At 21.4% G+C, this 22,976-nt stretch overlaps 8 protein-coding genes across 8 annotated transcripts; 2 read left to right on the forward strand and 6 right to left on the reverse strand.

Moving 5' to 3' along the window:
• Nucleotides 1-1,493: 1,493 nt before the first annotated feature.
• On the reverse strand, nucleotides 1,494-2,666 carry SRAE_2000093400 (Ferrochelatase, mitochondrial; the record flags this gene model as incomplete). The annotated part of the gene is made up of 2 exons (XM_024651826.1): nucleotides 1,494-2,069; nucleotides 2,127-2,666. 2 exons carry the CDS (start codon nucleotides 2,664-2,666, stop codon nucleotides 1,494-1,496), a joined length of 1,116 nt encoding a protein of 371 aa, XP_024505464.1.
• A 378-nt stretch (nucleotides 2,667-3,044) lies between these two features.
• On the reverse strand, nucleotides 3,045-3,558 carry SRAE_2000093500 (Homeobox domain and Homeodomain-like-containing protein; the record flags this gene model as incomplete). The annotated part of the gene is made up of 4 exons (XM_024651827.1): nucleotides 3,045-3,095; nucleotides 3,152-3,253; nucleotides 3,298-3,419; nucleotides 3,474-3,558. 4 exons carry the CDS (start codon nucleotides 3,556-3,558, stop codon nucleotides 3,045-3,047), a joined length of 360 nt encoding a protein of 119 aa, XP_024505465.1.
• Nucleotides 3,559-4,438: 880 nt separating this feature from the next.
• SRAE_2000093600 (Hypothetical protein) lies at nucleotides 4,439-4,690 on the reverse strand (the record flags this gene model as incomplete). Its single annotated transcript, XM_024651828.1, has 1 exon — nucleotides 4,439-4,690. One exon carries the CDS (start codon nucleotides 4,688-4,690, stop codon nucleotides 4,439-4,441), a length of 252 nt encoding a protein of 83 aa, XP_024505466.1.
• A 2,945-nt stretch (nucleotides 4,691-7,635) lies between these two features.
• On the forward strand, nucleotides 7,636-9,234 carry SRAE_2000093700 (WD40 repeat and BING4, C-terminal domain and WD40/YVTN repeat-like-containing domain and WD40-repeat-containing domain-containing protein; the record flags this gene model as incomplete). The annotated part of the gene is made up of 3 exons (XM_024651829.1): nucleotides 7,636-7,767; nucleotides 7,813-7,987; nucleotides 8,030-9,234. 3 exons carry the CDS (start codon nucleotides 7,636-7,638, stop codon nucleotides 9,232-9,234), a joined length of 1,512 nt encoding a protein of 503 aa, XP_024505467.1.
• Nucleotides 9,235-9,636: 402 nt separating this feature from the next.
• On the reverse strand, nucleotides 9,637-11,110 carry SRAE_2000093800 (Regulator of G protein signalling domain and Regulator of G protein signalling superfamily domain and Regulator of G-protein signalling, domain 1-containing protein; the record flags this gene model as incomplete). The annotated part of the gene is made up of 3 exons (XM_024651831.1): nucleotides 9,637-10,833; nucleotides 10,893-10,961; nucleotides 11,015-11,110. The coding sequence occupies 3 exons, from the start codon at nucleotides 11,108-11,110 to the stop codon at nucleotides 9,637-9,639; spliced, it is 1,362 nt and encodes a 453-aa protein (XP_024505468.1).
• Nucleotides 11,111-12,604: 1,494 nt separating this feature from the next.
• On the reverse strand, nucleotides 12,605-13,699 carry SRAE_2000093900 (Sepiapterin reductase; the record flags this gene model as incomplete). The annotated part of the gene is made up of 3 exons (XM_024651832.1): nucleotides 12,605-12,892; nucleotides 12,935-13,410; nucleotides 13,654-13,699. 3 exons carry the CDS (start codon nucleotides 13,697-13,699, stop codon nucleotides 12,605-12,607), a joined length of 810 nt encoding a protein of 269 aa, XP_024505469.1.
• Nucleotides 13,700-16,393: 2,694 nt separating this feature from the next.
• SRAE_2000094000 (Hypothetical protein) lies at nucleotides 16,394-16,819 on the reverse strand (the record flags this gene model as incomplete). The annotated part of the gene is made up of 1 exon (XM_024651833.1): nucleotides 16,394-16,819. The coding sequence occupies one exon, from the start codon at nucleotides 16,817-16,819 to the stop codon at nucleotides 16,394-16,396; it is 426 nt and encodes a 141-aa protein (XP_024505470.1).
• A 1,797-nt stretch (nucleotides 16,820-18,616) lies between these two features.
• Nucleotides 18,617-20,473, forward strand: SRAE_2000094100 (Serine/threonine-protein phosphatase 5; the record flags this gene model as incomplete). Its single annotated transcript, XM_024651834.1, has 1 exon — nucleotides 18,617-20,473. One exon carries the CDS (start codon nucleotides 18,617-18,619, stop codon nucleotides 20,471-20,473), a length of 1,857 nt encoding a protein of 618 aa, XP_024505471.1.
• Between the last annotated feature and the right edge of the window lie 2,503 nt (nucleotides 20,474-22,976).

The following is a 22,976-nucleotide window of genomic DNA, read 5'->3' on the forward strand; positions in this document are numbered from 1 at the left end:
TTTTTTTACTCTAATTTAAAAAAATGAACTTTAAAATTTATTTTTTTGAGAAAAAAAAATGTTTTTAGGAATTGTTGTAAATTATAGTTTAGAAAAAATGTAAGAAAAATATTGTTATTGAATGTATATAAAATGATATATGTAAATTCTATTATACAAAATAAATAAACTTTCTATACTTTATTTGAAAAGAAATCGATCTTAATTATTAGTTTCAAAATAATGTTTGGGGTGAATTATTTATTTATTAGTACTTCTTCGAATATAAAAAAAATTATTTACTAACGTATTTTTTTTGTTCATGCATAATTTAAAAAATGTTTCCATATTTGAAAATAGTATTTTGACATAAATAATCACAAATAAACTACTTTCAAAAAATATTGATATTGTTCTTGAAAAAAATATTATAAAATTTTAATACCAGATTTAATTATATATTCTTTTAAATATATTTCAAAAAACTCTTTCAAAATAATAGTTTTGAAGTTTTTAAATTTATCAACAAATATTAATAGCAAAGTTCATAGCTATATTATTGCAAAAATCTAATTTGAAATTATTTTATGTAATAATATATATATATATATATATATATATATATAAGCAAATTAATTATTCTTATCAAATATTTCTATGTTTAAATTAAATGCTCATTTTTAATTTAAAAATATTAAAAGATTAAAAAAAATTACTTTTAAATACTTTTTATTACATTATTATTTTATTAATTTCATCATATGTATAAAAATATTTTTGATATGAAAGATATAATGTTGCAAAAAATTGTTTAAAACAATATTTTTAACAACAAAATTATAATTAACAATATTTAATAGTTTTAAAAAATTAATTGTCAGAGAGTAACATAACCTAGATAACAACTATTACATACTAGGTAATAATGAAATTCTATAGTTATTAGATTAAAAAAAGCATAAATAAAAAAAAGGATAGTTGATAACAAATGAAAAAATTGATAAAAAAATAGAAAATTAAATTGATAATGAATAAAACTTGACAAGAAAAATTTCTAATTATGATATCATTTAACATAGTAATATGAGATAAAGTTTGCTTTAAAAAAGTTTTATTTCCTTAAATAGATTTTTGACATGAATCTTAAAAAATAAAGTACTTCCATAAAAGTGTAAACATCTTTTTTTTTAAATTTAATTATCAACATATAATTTTGTTGAGTGATAAGGAAAACTTTGAGAAATATTATACTTAAATTTTTAGAAATTAATCCAAATTTTGAAGGTAGTTAAAAAATTTTAAAAACATATCATATCATTATGATTAAATTATAATTTTATAGTATACATACATGGTTTTATTTTTTCATATAACTTTTTTTAATAATATGAAATATTCATACAATTTTTCAAGATAGTATGTTGTTTCAAAGAGTAAAAAATTTTTTTTTATAATTAATATAAATAACTACATAAACATAAACATTTTTTTTACTATATTTTAATTATTTATATTTAGAAGATATTATCATTAATTAATTGACACATAAGATCAATAGAATTTTCAGTGTCATTTAATGAATCTATAAAGACAAAATTTCCACCATTACTTAAATCAATGAAAAGTTGTCCCAAGTCATCTCTTAATTCTTCCCACGTTTCAAGGCAATCAGTATGAAAAGATGGTGATATAATACCCAAAGATTTACATCCTTTTTCTCCAAGATTTTTAACAGTATCATCTGTGTATGGTTTAAGCCATTCCATTGGACCAAATCTACTTGAGTATGTTGTCATAGTATATGGAATATGATTATATTTTGATGGTTCTTTTTCAACAATATTATTAATGTATTCCAAAACAAATTCTGTTGTTTTATGACAATGTAATCCATATGGATCACCTTTTTGACTATATTTTAGTGGTATTCCATGATATGAAAAAAGTAATACTTCTAATGGAATATTATTTTTAGTTAGTTTATGTAATATTGAATCACCAATAGCTTCAATATATTTTTGAGTTTCATAGTATGGTGGAATTATACGTAATGGTGGTTGATATCTTAATTTTAACATTGTTCTATATACCTAAAAATAATTTTTTTTTATTAAATTTATTATTTGTAATATAATTATAAATTTTACCTCATCGCAAGCACCACCAACAGTAGCTTGACTGTATTGTGGAAAAAGAGGTAAAATGATTAATTTATCACAACCTTCATTTACAAGAGTATTAATTCTTTCTTCAATATTATGCGGTCCATATCTAAAAGCCCAATCAATAGTAAAAGAAATTGTAACATCATTAGATAATTTTTTAAAAATTTTATCTCTTTGACTTTTAGACATTGTTAATAATGGTGATTCATTTTTTTCCATATTCCAAATACTTTTATAACATTTTTTCTTTTTAAAAGGACGTATTGTAAGGATAAAAAGATAAAGAATTGGATACCATATAAATTTATTAACTTCAATAACTCTTTGATCAGACAAAAATTCTTTAAGATAACTTCTCAAATCCCAATAACCATAAGATTTTGGTGTGCCTGTATTTATAATAAGTATACCAGTTTTGGATTTTCTATGAGTACTATTTATAGGAAATTTGATGTGATTAGAAACAAGTGATTTTAAGTATTTTAAATAAGTTTTGTCATCAAAATTATTAATTGGCGACATTATAATATATATAACCACGTTGAAGTAAAAGTGATCGTCTGTGACAAAATTTTATTTAATATACTTTTTTAAATAGTGTCTTATCACATATGATAAAAAAAAAATTATGATTGTAATAATCTTTACTTGATAAAAATAATTTTAAGTATTAAATTTAATATATTACCATTTCGTTGACCTATTAAGTATATAAAAAAATATTTTATTTAATAAACTTTTAAATAAAATAAAAAATATTAAATTTATTTTAAAACAAATTTCATATAAAAAAAACTTTCAATATAATTTTAATTTTGAAGAAAATACTTCAATTTTAGTTTCATATTAATACTAAATATAACTATTTCACCAGTATACGTATAATAATATAAGTTTATTTTATTTTTTTAATATTTTCTTTTCACAGAGACGTTTACGGCCAATCCATTTCTAAAAATAGAATATAAATAATTATTAAATATTGATATATTAAATTTATTACTTACACGTACTCGTTCTTTCGTATCTTTAATTATAATTGCTATATTTTCAATATCTTTTGAGGTTGGATTTTTGTTATTTGTATAAAAATCTTCAAGAATCTTTATCTAAAAACATGAAAATCAAAATATTATTATGATTCAAAATATACCTCATTTTTATTAAAATATGTATAAGAATTTTTTTTTGGTTGAGAAATTTCATAATTATTATTAATATTTAAACTTTCAAAAATTTTTATTTTAACATCATTAGCAATATTAATGTTCATCTCTTAAAAAAAAAGTTTTTTTTTTTATAATTTATGAAAATAATAATAATATTTACCTTTTTCAAGAATACGAATTCTTGCTTTAACTTTATCAAAAACTCTTTCTTTTTTAATCTCCCATGAAACAGGACAAGGTTCCATATTTAAAAAAATAAACTTTTTTATATAATAAAAACTATAAAAATATTTTAAAAAAAATTTTTAAATTTAATAAAATAAAAAAAAAATAATAATAATCAAAATTATTTTAAAATCACATAACTATAAAAATTTTAAACAAATAGTTTTTCATAGTATGTTAATAAAAATACATTTATATTATTAACCATCACGTATTAACACATCTTCTTACTCATTTTGTATAGATGAATATAATATGTTAGTTAAAATAGTATAATTTTAAATGACTCAAGGAATGGTAGCATATAAACTTTTGCCTGTTAACCTCTTAATATATATATATATATGAAAAGTAATGTAAAATTTATACTATTTTATATATAAAACAAGAGAGAAGGCATTAAAAAAAAATTAGTATGATACAAAAATCAGTGATTATATATATATATGTTAGAAGAGATAGTTAACAATAATATATCTATCTAATTTTGTATATTTATATAAAATTAAACACTTCTTTTAAAATAATTGTTCATTTAGAAAATATCAAAAAATGTGAATGTTGATAATTATAATGAAAATAAAAGAAAAATAATTGTATAACAATTGCACTTTCTGACTTTTAATTGGTTTAATGCTTGAGATATGTATAATATTTTAACCTCATATATGTGTACCTATAATAAAAATTTCATTGATGTTCTTTTCTTTGTAATTTTCTTTTAATTATAATTCAATTTCAAATAAAAGTAATACTAATAATATATTGTGATTTCTATTTATATATAATTTTTTTTTTAAATTATTATTCAATTGCCAAACAAAAAAAAAAAAAGAAATTTTATTAAAAAAAAAAGATTTAATGAATTAAATCATAATAATAAATGAAATAAAACATAAATTAATTAGGAGCATTATTAATTGTATCAGATAAAGCACCTTCCAAATTATGAATAACAACTGAAGTTGATGATACAACTGTTTTTGATTTAATTGAATATTTAATTGTTGTTTTACGACTTGGAATTTCAATTACTCCACTGTTTGATGGTCCAGCGATGGTCAAAGTTTGATGGGTAACTGTAGCAATAGGATTACGTTGACTATCCAAAAAATTAAAATTTGTGATTTCAATATTATTAGCTGAAGACATTTTAGAAAGAAAAAAAAAATAAAATATTGAACTACTAATAAAAAGAATTACAAATTATATGTGTACTTTGGTATAAAAAATAAAGATACGATCAAAAGATAATAAAAAATGTTGGTTTAATTTTAAATTCACAAAATATCTTTACATAAAAATATTTGATATTATTATTAGAAAAATTATGGTACCTATAAATCATCATGAATAGTTTAGTATCTCATAATAGAATAATTATTTCATAAAATTTAATATATTTTTTATGTAATCTATATATTAATATTAATATTTTTATATAATAAATTATATAATTTAACAACAAATAAATTTTTTATGTATTTTTATTTTAAATTTTATTGTTTTACAATATATCTTATTAATTGGTAATAATTTTTTAATATTTATATAATAATATGTATAAACTTATATACTATTTACATACAAAATTAATTTGAAATTAAATTAAAAAAATTTTAATAGTAGTACATTTTTTTTCTAATAATAAAAATATCTTATTTTTTTAAACTTTATAATCAAAATATATTAAAAGTGCCGTAATAGGACTTATTCAAATAAATTATCACGTTATATAAATAATATTATATTTGCTAATATATTTCAATTTTTATAGTAATAATTACCAACTAATGTCATATATCTTTTTTAATTTATTCATTTAGTAAATTTTATGGCAGAAAGTTTGAAGATAATATTAGATACGCTTTTCAAACTTTAAAGTTGAATATCAATGGTTAATATTAAGAATTTATTAAGTTTTATAAAAATTTTTATACATTATTTTAAATAGGGAATTTATATTTTATTCTCATATTTTCAATGTTAAATAAATTAACAAAAATCTCTTAAAATAACAAAATTCTTAAAACTTAATATTAATGTCTTATTCATAATTTTTCTTAGTATAAATATAATCATAAATTATTATTTTGATTCATGAATATCAAACATTTTTTTTAAAAATAAACTGATTAATAAAGAATCAAACTTATCTTAAAATGTCATATCTTTCTAATAAATTAATTAAAAATAACTTTTCTAGACAAAATTATAATATGATGTATAAATTAAAAATTTTAAAAGACAAAACACTTTCATAAACTATTTATTTAATTTTAGTATCTAAACTTTAATTAAAAAATAATTTTTTTCATCTGTCTAGTACTGGGTAATTATAAATATTTCATATGTTGCCTATGTAACATTTCGTACTTTAATCATATTACAAATTCTGTTTTTACATATCATGAAAATTTAATATATTATGAAAAACAAACTTAGTAGTCTGAGAATAAAATTTTATGATAAAATATTTATTTCTTTAACTCTATCTATTAACATTTGTTTTACTCAAAACTTTAAAATTATTCCCCTTTTAAAGTTTGCTTAATATTAAATTAATCTCAGTGTATTTCAAAGACTAAGGTATAAATACGTTTTTTTTTAGAATTTATGAATAAATGTATACCTATTTGGTGAAACTTTAAAAATGATCAATTTATAATATATAATCATATATATAAAAAATTTAAAATGATTTAAGTTATATCCAATAAAAGATTAAGACAAAAGTAAAAGATATTTTTGAAAAAAATTTCAATTTTTATATTAAATATTGAAAATTTGATAACAAGTAAACAATTTTAGATCACTTCTTTACATGAAGCTCTTTAAAAATAATTTATTTTCATAAGATTTTTCTAATTCAAAGAACAATTAAACAAAAAGAAAGTTAAAAAGTTTCTAAAAACACATCATAACTCAAGTACATAAATTTCTAGAAACATGAATCTTGCAACGCTGCACTTACTTCAATTTCTTAAATGTAGCAAATTTTAAAAACATTTTTTATTTTTAAACTGTTTTTAAAATACAATGTTTGGTATTGATTCGCGCATAAATTAAAAATGTCATTTTATATTCTCAGGAATAAAATAAATATTGGAAAATTGATTAAAGGTAAACCCTAGTTACAAATTAATTAAAGGTTGATTCCTTAAAATGTTTCGGTTTTGTCCTTATTTTGATGCCAGATATAGATAATTACAAAAAAAGTTCTGAAATACTCACATTTTGACTTTTTAATATATCAAAAAAAAATTTTTTTATAATAATGGGATTCATTTCATTTTGATTTATTTGAAAAAATGTTATGAAATAAAAAGCATGAATAACAATGTTTTAAATGTTCTCAAAAATTTATATAAGGAAAAAACTTTTACATCATTGATTCGTATTTGAAAATACATCAGTAAATAAGAAAATGTTGATTATTAAAAAGTTATTATTCTAATTTTTTTTTATAAAATACAATTCCCTTGATAATGACTATAGTTAATTGTTATATTAAATTTCTTTGTACAAAATTTAAATATCCTAATTAACTATTTTAAAAAAGAAAACTTTACAAACTTTAAAAAAATTAAAAACTGAATCATACAATATCATTCTTTTTTTTGTTATATGCCAAATATGTAATAAATCTTTTGCCTTTATTACTTACTAAACTTTTAATTTTACATACATTATCAAACATTTTTATTTAATGTTATCAATACACAACTATAAAAATATTATAAAATTCCCTTTTTATTTTGAGAATTTAAGTTTATTTTAATTCAAACAATTTATAACCTATGAATTATATTTTTAAAAATCTCCCTTTTCGTCAATCATTTTGCAGAATTAAATATTAAAATTTGTACATGAATTCATTAGTAACTTTTTATTTACAACAAAAGAAAATTCTTATTGGACAAACTTATACCATATATCATCTTTTCAAATAGAAACATCAAAACACACTATAAAAAATGGTAAACATTTTTCCAACTAATTTTGAAAAATGTTTTATAATATTCTCTTTAAGAGTAATAAAAAAATTTAAAATATATTTTAATACGTTTCTATAATTTGAAAAATTAAAGACTAAAATGAGTCGTTATTACAATACAGGACAAAACAAAATTAAAAAAAGTAAAACTGAGGATCCATTTCCAGGAGTTCCTGAAGTTTCAGAAGAACAAAAACAGAAGCATGATGAAGGAACTGCTGATTTAGATGAAGTAGCGTTTTAGGCATTTTTTATTATAGTAAAAATTTTTTTTTAGAATGCTGTTAAAACTGGACTACAAAAAAAGAAATTTCGTACAAAGAAACAAAAAATTGCTTCTAGGGCAGAATTTATGGCCAGGGCAGAAATTATGAATAAGGAAGAAGATGGTTATATAGAAATTGATGAAGATGACCAACCAACATTTTGTATTTCACAACGTGACATTAAAAGTAATGTTGATATAGCAAGTGCTTCAAAAGGTTTTGATTTAGTATTAGATAAATATGGTCCATACAATTTTGATTTTACTCCAAATGGAAGGCATTTAGTTATAGGTGGAAGAGTTGGTCATTTAGCTTCATTTGATTGGATGACAAAAAAATTACATTGTGAAATTAATACAAGAGAAGAAATTAGATGTGTAAAATGGCTTCATAATGAACAATTATTTGCAGCTGGACAATTAAGATGGACACATATATATGATAGACAAGGTATTGAAATACATTGTTTAAAACAATTGGATAGAGTTATATCAATGGAATTTTTACCAAGACATTTTCTTCTTGTTACAGGAAATCAAAAAGGTTTTTTAAGTTATTTAGATGTTACAATGGGTAAAATGGTTTCCCAATTTCAATCTCGTCAAGGATCTTTAAATTCAATGTCACAGAATCCTTCAAATGCTATTATTTTAACTGGAGCATATAATGGTAAAGTTGCAATGTGGTCTCCAAATGTTAAAGAACCTTTGGTGGAGATGCTTGCACATAAATCAAATGTATCAAGTATATGTGTTGATCAAACAGGAACATATTTAGCAACGGCAGGTGCTGACAAATTTTTGAGAATTTGGGATATAAGGAATTTAACACCTTTACATGCTTATAAACTTCCATCAATGCCTTCATGTTTAGCTTTTTCACAAAAAACTTGTATTGCTGTTGGTAGTGAAAATATTGTAAATGTATATAATGACTCACACTTAGGAACTATGAAAACACCATATTTACGATATAAATGTACTGGAGCTGTTAATAAACTTCAATTTTGTCCATATGAAGATGTTCTTGGTGTTGGTCATTCCACTGGTTATACTTCTTTATTAATACCTGGTTCAGGTGATCCTAATTTTGATGGATATAAAGTTAATCCTTTTGAAACCAAAAAACAAAGACAAGAAAGAGAAGTTAGGCAGTTGTTAGACAAAATTCAACCTGAATTTATTACATTAGATTCTTCAGAAATTAATAAAGTTAATACAGAAAAATTAGAAGATACATTTGCTTACAGGGCAAAAATTCTTCGTGTTAAGGCTGAAGTACCAAAATATATTCCAAGAAAGAAAGCTAGAGGTAAATCAAAAGTTGGAAAACATGAACAAAGAAAACAAGGTATGAAGAGTCAATTAAGATCTGAAATCATACAAAAGAAAAAACAAATTGTAGAAGAATTGGGAATTGGTAAAAAAGATTAAATTTTAAATGTTAAATATTTGTTGTTGATTTTTTATTTTGATAATAAAGTGTTATATAAATATATCTTTTTTTAACACATTTTTTGATATTTTCCAAAAAAAAAAATATACCCTTACTTTGAAGATTCGCTTGTGCTGTTTTTTAATGTATTTTAAGGAATCATTTTTTTCTTCAAAAATTATAAAAAAATTTATTTAGAAGATTTAAAAATTAATTATAAATACAATTAGCCAAAATCTGAATAAATGTTACTAACTATAATAAATAATAAAAAATTGATCTTGAAAACCGTAAAAATAATTAGAAAAATAAAAGTAACACTGATAAAGTTAAACAGTATCAAAATTATTTTCTGTTTATTTGTATTATATTTATTTGTATTATATATAGACTATTTTAGTTTAATGGAAAGACCTTCGTGAACCACCCTGCATTTTTGTATTTTTTGTGGATCTAAAACTTTGCCCAAGTGAATCTAAATGGATTGAAAAATTTTCTGAAGTATTTTGAGAAACGCCACAATTCCAAAGGTAATTTGCGGCATCTACATTTTTTTTATTTTTCTTTCCAAGTAACCTATTTTTTAAACTATGCAAAGATAATCTTGGTTTATGTGGATATTCTTTCTGTAATTCTTGTGGCAAAGGTTCACTTTGTTTTGTATCAATTGTTTTTAAGTAACGTGGCCACAAATCAAATTTCATCATTTCAGTTATTTGAAATTGAGCACCATCAAACAATTCTACATTGTATCTACCTTCATTTGCATTTTTTAAAATTTCTTTTCTTATTTTATCGTCTATATTAATTTGATAAGTGGAATTTTCTTCTAAATGATTTCTGATAACTTCTTTTCCAACAACAATTCGTTCTCCTTCATTACTAATAATTCTATATTTTTGAACTATAATATAAAAAATTAAATTTTCTTGACAAAATTGTTCTTCTAAAAATTTCATAAATGGTTTTCTTAACAATTCATCATCTAATGTTTTATAAAATAAACATATATTAGAAGAGGATGTTTCAAGTAATAATTGTGATCCATGATTATTATCTTTTTCTGATGTTGGATAATAACATTCACTATAATCAAAAACTGCCTCCTCTTCTTCTTCCTCCTCCTCCTCTAATGCATCACCTCCCAAAGAAGGTCGTTTAACAAGTAAATGACAGGCATATGATTTATCTTCTACCTTACGTTTTTGTCTATTACCAACAAATTCTTCATGTATCGGTGATACATGCTCATCCTCATTATCATTAATACAATCCATGAAATCATCTGATAAAATATTTCGAAAAAAATTTGTAGATTCAATTATTTGATCAACATTAGAAGGAAATTGGTCACACTCAGAATATAAAGAAAAATTTTGAGAACACTCAAAATTAAAAAGAATACTGTATTTTTCATGAAATGTATGATTAACTAAATTAGAATCAATTGAAAATATATAACATCTTCTACATTTTGTAGAACCTTCCTCAAAAATTAACCCAAAATATAATGGTTTTTTGGATGATTTTGCATAATCACAAAAATCAGAATATGGTAAATTTAATATTTCTGAATTATATGATGTTCTTACAACAATCTTAAAAAAATTTTTAAATAATAAAAATTTATATAAATATATATATATATTAAACATACATTAAAATCTAATAATTCAAGTGTAACAGTTGTTGATATAGCTGAATCTTTTTTTAATGTTCCAATACTCTACAGAAATATATTTTTTTTTCAAGTTAAAAAAAAAAAATATTTAAACGAACCTGTTCTAGGATAAAAGAATTATATGTTGATGTTACTTTATTATATCCATGATAAAGAAGAATATATTGTCTATGTAATATTCTAGACTTATTCATATTATAATATCTATAAATTATAATAAAATTTGGAATATATATAAAAAAAAAAAACTTCTTTAATGATAAAAAAAATAATAATATTTTATAACCTTAAACTATCGTATAATAATAAAATACTCATATATATTAGAACAATACAAAAGAGCGCCTCATATATTTAAACAGGAAAAACGCTATTGAAAAATGATAAAACAAACATTTATAGTTCTTTTTATGAAATGTTTGTTATATATAAAAAGATAATATACAGTTATTTTATATAGCATTTTATTGTTTTGAGTATAGTTAAAAACATTTTACAAATTGGTAGTTAGATTGTTTTTCTTAAACAAAATCAAGCACAATATATGTAGTAGAAGCTTACCCTTATCTAAAATGCCATAAATTAAATAAAATATTGCAATTAAACAAAAATGTTAAATGAAAAACATTTGGAATTAGAAGTATCATTTACAATTTAACTGATGTATTGGCTAACTTTTATTATGCATATATAATTTTTTTTTTTTTAAATGTAATTAGAAACTTATAAGAATATGCAAAAGTTATTAAGTCATATAGAAATGCTAATTCAGTATTTTTTAAATTGCATAGCTAAAATTTTATATCAAGTTAATATATTATATTTTTGCAGGATATCATATATTTTATTAGTTAATTTCTCGTTTATGTAATAGAAATTTTTTTTTTTTTTAAGATGATACATAAGAATATTTTAGTTTGCTTTATATAATATGTATAAATATGTAGATTCCGGTTAAAATTTAAAATTCTAACGTTTTTAATAAATATAACTTTGTGCAATTTTCAAATGAATAAATTATTATAAAAAGTATTAAATTAATTTTTAAAAGGATATGTACATGGAAAAGATTAATATTTCAAATTAAGGATAAATGAAAATAAATGCAATAAAAATAAATAATAAATTTTACAAGTAAAAAGTTTTCTTTAATTTCATATATAATATATTTAAATGATGTTTTTATTAATAAAAAATGATTTAGACAGCTTAGTATAAATATATTGTAGATGACATATGTTATTATTTCCAATAAAGATTATATAACATGTAGTTAAATATTTAAAAATAAATCACCCTCAATTGGAAAATTAATTAATTAATGGGAAATAAATTTTTTTATTGCTGTACATGTCATTAAAAAGTTAATGTCAAAATGAAATTATTCATTACAAAAATATTTTTTTTTCTTACAATTATATGAAAAAGAAATTTACTATTATTAAAAATAATGAGTTAAAAACGTTTAAATAAGTGAAGAATATACTTTTTATTTACTAAAAAAAACTTTAGACAAGATGCAACTTCTTCTATTTCATAATAGAAACAATAGAAATATATGTAATATTTCTAATTAAAGTTTAAAAAAAGTATGCAAAATAATAAGTCATTTTTCAAGAAAATAAGTAAATGAAATATGTTATATTATTTAAGTATAGTATTTTATTTATATGAGTATATTCATTAAATTAAATATCAAAAATATCCACTCTACAACCACTAACATATTTATCTTTCCTTAAATATTCAAGAAGTTTTCCTATGGTTTCTTCTGTTGAAATAACACGACCACCACTTTCATGATTATCATCATGAGAAAAAGCATAACGAATATCTTCGTCATAAGCATTTTTACTGACGTAATCTCTCAACCTTGTTTTAACTGGTCCTGGAGAATATGACAAAATTCTTAGTTGTGGCATTTCAATGGCAAGTGATCTAAAAAAAGCTTCTCTAGCAGCATGCCCAACAGAATACTAATAATAATAATATATTTTATTATAATTAATAATTCTTACCTGAGAAAAACATTTAAATGGTTTAATTGCTAAAAGAGATGTAATAGATACAATGGTTGTCATATACTCTAAACTACAATTTCTGATACTTTTAAGCAAGTTATTATTAAGTAAAATCATTGATGTTACATTAACTTTTAAATGAGAATCCCAACTTTTTCTTGAAATAATATCTTGTGCCTTATTTTTTATATCACCAATATTACCAGCAATATGAAATATGCCAATCTTTTGAACACCATCTTTTTTAATATCATTTTCAAATGCAATTGATAATTTTTCATATGGTTCATCATCATCCTTCTCAAAATCAATGCACCAATAAACACATTGAATATTTTGATACTTTAAATTAATAGCATTACGTAATTCTGATAATTTTTTAATATCTCTTCCAATAATATATATTATAGAATCATTTCCTGCAATTTCACTTAAGGATAACGTCAATTGATGTCCAATACCTTCCGTTGCACCTGAAGTTATATATTTATTAAAAAAAAGAAAGTAATGATGACTGTTATTAACATTAATATATTTACAAAATAAAAAAGTAGCAAACAATTATTTAATAAATATAATATTTAAGATTACAATTTTGATTTTATTAATATCAGTAATAATAATGATGATGTGTAAATTGTTGAACCAACTTATGTATATATTATGATACTATTTGGACCATATATTTTATAGGTATTTTAAAGAATAGTATTTACCTGTAACAACTGCAACAAATTTTTTATCATTAAAAGAATGATCCATATTGATAGAAAATGATACTTTTTTTTTCTACAATAACAATAACCAATATTTTTTTTAAAAATAATTGCAAAAATTTTTGGTAATATATTTACTTAAAAAGGTATTATATTTCTTAAGTATAAATATATAATAACTATTATCAAAAGATACTTTATTTTTGGATAATTTTATACATTTTTATTGATGATAAATATATTCTTTTTTCTAAAGATTTTATCAATGTTTTATCAGATTTTATAATTTTCTTTAAAAAATTTATTTGATTGATATAAAATGTATTTTTGTTTTAATGAATTACCATACTCTATTAATTTTTTTTAACATGATTTATAACTAATTCATATCAAGTATATAAGTATACTGGCCATACTTCTGAGTAAAAAATATTACTAAAATAAATAACTGTATATATACATATATATATGAGTAGGGGTTATGAAAAAAAATAGATTCAAGTTACATTTAAAATTTATAATTATATTTAAAATTGTAATGTGGGAAAAAGATCTGTTAAAAATGTTTCTTTTATCTTATTTAAATGTTATATACATTTTAGTTGGTTTTTTTTATTATCTTTTTGTTTAAAAAAAATTAAATCCATGTTCTCTATATTTTTTTAGTCTTAATTCATCAAATATCACAATTTAACGTCATAAAAATATTTTAAATAAAATTTTTTCAAATCTTCTTTTGTTTCATATTTTGAAATTTATTTGTTAACTGAGATTGTTATTCATAATAAGGTATTTTCATTTTATAGAAATGATAAAATTTAAAAAAGAACTATACATAAATTTGTTTAAAAATTTATTGCTAAAAATTTTAAAACATTTTTTTTTTCTTTAACATAACAAAAATTATATATTGTGTGTAATTTTATAGTTTTGAAAATTAGTATATGTAAAAGATTTTTAGTTAAAATTAGAAAAAAAAAAGTTAAGACAATTAAGGTACTGTAAAGAAGAACAGTTAAGAGGTTTTATTCAAATAACAAAAGGATTGTAAAGTCATAAAAGTAAAAGTAGTTTAAAACATTATCTTGAAGAAAATTATATCTTTTTTAATTAAAAAAACCAAATTAAGTTTTCATATTCATTACTAAAAGTTGAAAAATTACAACACTATTTTTGCTTTAAAAATTATAAATGCAGTAGATGTAATTAAATATTAAAACTTATATATAAATAATTCAATTTATTATTGAAAAAAATTAAAAACTTTTTAATTAAATGACAGAATTTTTGATTAGAACAGAAAAATACTTTTCAATAAATTAATTAAACAATTTTTAAAAATGACATTAGTCTTAGTCTAGTTCGAAATTATTCAAGCATAAACATTTGAAATTTCATGGATAAGCAAAAAGGAAGAATGCCTCATGCTGGAATCGAACCAGCGACCTTCTGTTTACTAGACAGACGCTCTGCCCCTGAGCCAATGAGGCGAAAGCTCCATGAACGAATGAGCATGTTCTCTACAAAGTAATTGAATATTTAATAAAATGAATTTAAAGAATAAACTACATACATAATGCTATCATTTTGAAAATTCAGATTCAAAAAAGAAAAAATAGATGAACCCGACGTGATTTGAACACGCAGCCTTCCGATCTGGAGTCGGACGCGCTACCGTTGCGCCACGGATTCGATGTCCTTATAGATTTTATCTTACATTTTCCTATGAAGAATAAGACACAATCCTTAATTTTAAACAATATTGTCTTAATGGTTTTCTTACTTTAAGAATTGTAACCATTTTTTTAAAATAGTTTCATAATTATATCATAACATTTTAATATTAACATATTTAAAAACTTAATTTATATTATTTTAATAATTTAATAATGTAATCCCGTTGAGGATTTATAGGAAACCTTGTTAAAAGCTTCAAAGTGAATAATTTTTTAAATATATACTAAATATGATAATATATATATTTATTTTAAATGATGATGCAAATATATGTAAAGTATTAAATGTATCTAAGAAAGAGGTTTCTCTCTCTTTTGTATATTCTGATCCATAAGAAAATTCTATCCGAAGACAATAATCTTTACAAAATTAATTAAAATAACACAATAAATTTATAGTTTTTCCAAAGTTTTAGTCATCTTTGAAAAATTAAAGAATATATAATATATGAAAAATTTGATTATTAAAATATTAAAAAAAAAATAAATTATTGTTGTAAGAATTAAACTTTTAAATTAAAAAAAAAGTAATTTCTTATATTTCTAAAAAAAATTTTCATGAAAAATATTCGTTTAAGGTCAGAAAAAAAAATTAAAACAAAAGTATATACCAAATTCATTATTTTACATTGATTGATGTATATTTATTTTGTAATAGAAAAGATAAAATATAAATAGAGATAACAAATCTTTTAAAATTTTTTATAATAATTAAACTAAACAACATATTTATATAAATGTTTATCATATTTTAGATTTTTTATTTATTTTCGTTGAATATAATATTTTTACTAGATAAGAGTAGTAAAAAAAGATAAGATCTTGATACAGAAGTTCAAAAATAATCTATCTATTGAATTTAAATTAAACACCAATAATTATTTTAATAGTATTCTTGATATAAAAAAATTATTCAAAAAAAAACTTTTTTTTCTAATTATGAAATACAGTATCATTGGATATTTAAAGCAACTAAGGATAAGAATATTCATTAGTTATTTATATTAATAATTTACAAGATTTCCCATAGATTTCCATCGTTTTATCTCAGAAAAGGATGCTCTTCTTGTACATGATGCAGGTTCATCGATGCAATAAAGTTGTGCCATTTCATAACCAAATGATGCACGTACTCTCTTTTTATTAATTAAATACTGAACTGCAAGCAAGTATGATTGAAAGCATTGTCCCTTACAAACATAATAAGTTTTTCCATCAATATTAACGACCTTTATTTTTGGTTGGCGTAAACAATTTTTAGTGAGATCAGGCATTGATTGTTTATATTTTTTTCTACTCAGGGAATGAACTAATTCCAATGGAACATGCTGATGTGGAAGAAAGCCACATGATCTACTAAAAAAACCTTTTTGTAACATTAAGCAACCCGGTGGTACATGACTATAATCGGCTATTATTTGCTCAACCATATCTTCTTTTGTGGCATACCTTACGTTATTACATAAGTAAAAAATTCTTCCTCTCATAGATATTTCTTCATAAAAAACTTTAACTATTTCACTGTTAATTACACGTAAAGTGAAAAGTAACCATAAGATACTATATATTTTAATATACATATTTTAATTTTAAATAATTGTTTTCAATATTAAGAATAAAATATTATAAATTTTAATATATTTGTAAGAAAAATTGTTAATTTGAAAATAACACATATATCAAAACTTATGATTATTCTTTTTAAGCTATTAGCCTCATTTAAATTACCTACAAAAGTTAAACAGATTTAAAATATTTATATAATCTTATTATTTATCTACTCTGATAAATATTATATTAAATATGCACTTTATAAATTTTTGACATTTTTTAAACTACAATAACTTTTTTATTAATAAATATTTTAATAAGTATTACACCACGCTTTAATTGATAAGTGTGATAAATGTTTGTATATTATAATATTTTTATTTAATTTGTTTTACTAAATATTATTTTGAGTTTTAAATTTAAAAACTTATGATTTTAATAATGTTAATTTAATTTTCAAATTAATTTAATACTATAAAGACAATATTTTTTGATCAAAATTATAATTTATCTTTTTGTTATTACATAATGTGTGATTTTATAAAACTTTTATCTATTGAATCATAAAACATTTAAGTAAATTTTAATAAAAACTACCATTACTGAACATATTTTATAATAATTGTACAACATTTATCTTATGATCATTTTAAATTTTAATTTATTTGAAGAAAATTAATTAAAGATGTAATACCTTTTTTAAAATATAATTTTAATCAATTTAAAAAGAAATGAATTGATGTGTTTGTGCTCATTAGTTAAAATAATAATTTGTTACTTATAAAACTTTGAATTTTTGTTTTATTATTATTGGCATCAAGCTACTATATTTTTCTTTATTTTTTGTAGTATTATTGTCAAAAAAGTCATTATAACATTCACTATACAAAAATTAAGCATAAATTTTTGATAGTTCATTATTTTTTAAAAGTTTTAAAGTGTTATAACAAACAGTCTATTGTTTTTTGGTAATTCTTATTTATTTTACCATTTATTTATTATTTTTGTTAAAGTGTTTTTCTATAATTAGCATTTTATTATTTGATACAGTTATTTATAACTATGATCTTCAAATGTAATAGTTAAGCTTACATCAATTTCATAGTTTTGTATCTATTGATATGATTTTAATTAACTTACTCAAAATAGGTGTTAGATTACCATTTTCTTTCTAATTTTTACATATAAGCTACTTGATATTAACATAAATTGTTAAAAATTTTATATTATTTTTTTTCTCATTAAATTTAGCAATAACAAATGTTTAAAGTATTTAATTTTTTTTATATTTATATATTTTATTAATAATTTTATATATATTGCTGTATTATGTTTGATTTTTTTTTAATTACACGTAACTTTTTTTTTCAGAAATTTCATTATATAGAACTTTAAACACTTTTATGTTATTTTAAAAAAATATGAATAGTCGCAATAATTATAAAAAAAAAACAGATTTTATTATTTTGTCATCTGATAATTTTAATAAGCAATGATTAAAAATTGGTTAAATTTTGTTTTTGCATAAAATGAAATAATAGTATAAACAGCTAAAATAATTTTAGAAAATATTCAAAATTTGAACAATATAAAAATACTTTCTTTTTTTTTAAAATTATTTGTTTTCGCATTTATTGATAATATTATTTGAAAATAATTGTAAATTAAAGAAAAAAATGAATGATGGAAAAGTTCAGAAAGTAAGTAACGATAAAAAATTAGAACAAGCAAAGACTATTAGTAAAAGTATATACCAGACAAGAAAAAATAAACTGAAAGAAGTTCAGACAAAAAGTACAATATTTACAAATAGTAAAAATAAAGAACTAAAAAATATTCAAAAAGTAAATGAGGTACAAAAAGGCAAAAAAGAGAAAAAAGAAAATTATCCAACACAAAATGTTTCACAAACTCAAATAAACAATCTTTCAGAGTTTAATAAAAATTGTGGACAATGTACTGAATTAAAGACATCATCAAGTTATTATAAAACACTATTAATGTCATATCTTGATCTAATAATTGAAAGTTATAAAAATAACAATTTTAATGTAGATGCTACAAAATTAATAACATTGCCTATCTTTAGTAATATATGTCATAGAGTTTCAGAAATTTTAGCTGCTGAATCAACTTTATTATTAATTAATAGCGAAACCCAAAGTGAATCATTTCTTGTTCTTTCAGATATTCATGGAGCATTTGAAGTTCTTATTTATAATTTTTTTAACCACCATTGTTTACCAAAAAATAAAATTATTATTCTTGGTGATTATGTTGATAAAGGAGCTGATGATGCATTTATATGTTTACTTTTATTTTTATGTAAAATTGTTTGGCCTAACAAATTATTTTTATTGAGGGGAAATCATGAAATACGAGATATGAATAGACAAAAAGATTTTCCAGATAATTGTGTCAAACTTCTTGGAGACATATCAACATTTTATTTATTTAACTTTGTATTTGAAAGAATGCCTATTGCTGCAATATGGAATAATAATGTCTATCTTGCTCATGGTGGAATTTCACAATGGATAAATTCAAGAGATGATGTTACAAATATTAAAAGACCATTAAAATTAAATAGAACATTAAAATCCAGATTATTAATTACCGATATTTTGTGGTCTGACCCTTATAGAAAAACATACAGTAAAAAGGAAGAATTTCAAAAATATTTTTGTCCATCAAAAAGAGGTTGTGGATTTGCTTATAGTAAAGAAGGTTTGGAAGAAATTATGAAATGTTTAAATGTATCAATGGTTGTACGTGGACACCAAACATCAAGTAAAGGATTTGTTGAAGAATATAAAGGTATCTGCTACACAATACATAGTAAACCAAGTTCAACATATGATTCTTTTGGATCTTCATGCTTGTTGTATCTAGATGATAATGGAAATGTTTTATTAAAACCATTAAAATATAAACCTTTAGTAGATAAAGAGGAAATGTTAAATATGCTTGATAAATTAAGAACAGTTTGGAAAAATAGTAAAAGTTCAACATATCAATTTCAAAAAAATTGCCCATATTGTATTGATAAAGAAAATTATATTAATGAATTGGCATGTCAAGAGAGAATATTAATAACACATGCTCAATTAACAATGTGGATGACAGATTTTAAAATTAGAACAATTATTGAAATAGAGTTTGGAAATAAAGCTGAAAAAAAATGGAAAAATCCCGAAAAATTATTGGCAAAATTTCCTATTTACTTTGATTTTTGTGTTTGGTCTAAGATTGGAGAAAGTGTTAGACCAAATAGTATAATGAATAAAAAGGAAAAAGAGATAGTATATATGATATTAAAAAAAATCGAAAACATGGATGATAAAAGTATTCTTACAGGTAATCCAAATTTATCCGTTGATAAAATGCCTTTTCTGTGTTTGAATCAGATTAACGACAACAAAAGAAAAAATTCTAATGGATCTTCTGATGATAGTGAAGGTGGTAGTGATTCTGATGAAATTGATGAAAACATTAGTTCTAATGATGTTTCAGAAGAAGAAGAAGAAAATTAAATATTAAACATCATAATGTTGTGCTAAAAATAAAAATAGACAGATATATTTTTTTAACCGTTTTTGTATATAAATTATATTAATTGATAAGAAATCCTTGTAAATCTACATGCATTAACAAATAAAATAATACAATTTATTATATCATTTATGTTCTTTTTTTACAAACTTTTTTCATGCTGTACCTTTAAATATATGACAAAAATACAAAATTTAAAATAAAATTTATGAAACACAACTATATGATAATACAAGACTTCTTGTAGCACAGCTTTAGATAATGTTTAAATTACCATTAAATATAAAATTACGAATTTTTTCTAGTACAATTTTTTTTAATCAGATATGTTACATTGTTGAAACTGTTCATTTATTGTATAATCTTACTGTCCTTATAAAAATAATGACACATGATAATTATCAAAAAAAGAGTCGAAAATCAAAATATTCCATCCAATTTTTGAATCTTTAAAAATAAAAATGTTATAGCTACGAAAACTATTAATCTAGACCAACTTTTGAATATAAATCAAATGAAACTAATTTCGTCTTCATAGGATAAGTATTTGCTGAGATATCGAAAAGTCGGAAACAATGAATATTTTAGAAAAATTTCCGCCCTTGGTTATATCTTGCTTCAAAATCATGATAAATAAAATTAGATTTTTGCAATTTACTTTAAATGAGTTTTCATGTGGGGTCTACCTTCAAAATATTTTTATACCTCTAACCACTTTCGAGATATAAAAAAATGGTGACAATAGATTACGCGCGAAAAAATGCCAAGTTTCATATCTCAAGAAGGGCTAAAAATTTTAAAATCTTTTCAACGTAGGGTATACCTTAAATCACGAAAGAAGCACAGCGCATCAAGTTTCATAGTTCTGTAACCACATTGACTTGAGTTATCACAAGATTCTTAAAACTTTTTTTATAACATATTTCTTATCATATCTTCATTTTTATAAGTCCTATGAAGATGTGAATAGGCTTAATGAATTTCTCGTAAAAAAATGATCTAGAAAAAAGTATTTATTTTTAAAATTTACAATATTATCATGGAAGTCGAGATTTACAAAAAAATATTCCCCAATTTCGCCCTCAACTTTGACTGCTTATAACTCATGAAGTTTCAATTTTCGAATATTGTTGATTATATTCAAAATTCATCCCATTTCAAGAGCTATCGAATGACTATAGTGGCATATTCAAATTCCAAAAAAAGTTGCTTTTTTTTGTTCACCTTTTTTGAGGTAAAGTCGGAAATTTAGAATATTTTCAGCCACTTTCTGAATCTCTGAAAATAATGATGCTATAGCTACGAAAACTATTAATCTAGACCAACTTTTGAATAGGAATCGAATGAAACTAATTTCGTCTTCATAGGATAAGTATTTCTTGAGATACTGAAAAGACGGGAACAATGAATATTTTTGAAAAATTTCCGCCTTTGGTCATATCTTGCTTCAAAATCATGATAAATAATGTCAGATTTCTGCAATTTGCTTCAAATGAGTTTTCAAGTAGGATCTACCTTCAAATTTTTTTATATCTTTAACCACTTTTGAGATATAAAAAAATGGTGACAATGGATTACGCGCGAAAAAGTACCAAGTATAGTATTTCAATAACGATCAAAAATTTTAAAAACTTTTCAACGTAAGCTATATCTTAAATTAAAAAAGAAGCCTAGCGCATTAAGTTTCATGATTCTGTGACTTCATTTACTTGAGTTATCACTAGATTCTTAAAACTTTTTTTCAAGCATACTTCTTATCATAACTTCATTTTTAGTAGTCCTATAAAAATGTGAATAGGCTTAATGAATTTCTCGTAAAAAATTGATCTAGAAACAACTGTTTATTTGTAAAATATCTTATTGTATCATAGAAGTCGAAATTTACATAAAAATATTCCCCATTTTCGCCCTCAACTTTGACAGCTCATAACTCATGAAATATTAATTTTAGAATATTGTTGATTATATTCAAAATTCATCCCATTTCAAGAGCTATCGAATGACTAAAGTGGCATATTCAAATTCCAAAAAAAATTGTTTTTCTTTGTTCACATTTTTAGAGGTAAAGTCGAAAATCTAGAAAATTTTCAGCCAATTTCTATATTTCTAGAAAAAATAATGTTATATCTATGAAAGTTTATATTCTAGACCTACTTTGGAATAGAAATCGAATGAAACTGATCCCATATTCATAGACCCATTATTTGCTGAGATACTGAAAAGACGGGAACAATGAATATTTTAGAAAAATTTCCGCCTTTGTTCATATCTCGCTTCATAATAAAGATAAATACAATCAGATTTCTGCAAACGTCTTCAAATTACTTTTCATATGGGGTCTACCTTCAAAATTTTTTTATATCGTGAACCACTTTTGAGATATAAAAAAAGGTGACAATGGATTACGCGCGAAAAAGTACCAAGTTTAATATCTCAAGAACGGTTGAAAATTTTAAAATATTTTCAACGTAGGGTACATCTTAA

Source organism: Strongyloides ratti, assembly GCF_001040885.1.
Source record: "Strongyloides ratti genome assembly S_ratti_ED321, chromosome : 2".
Classification (NCBI taxonomy): domain Eukaryota; kingdom Metazoa; phylum Nematoda; class Chromadorea; order Rhabditida; family Strongyloididae; genus Strongyloides; species Strongyloides ratti.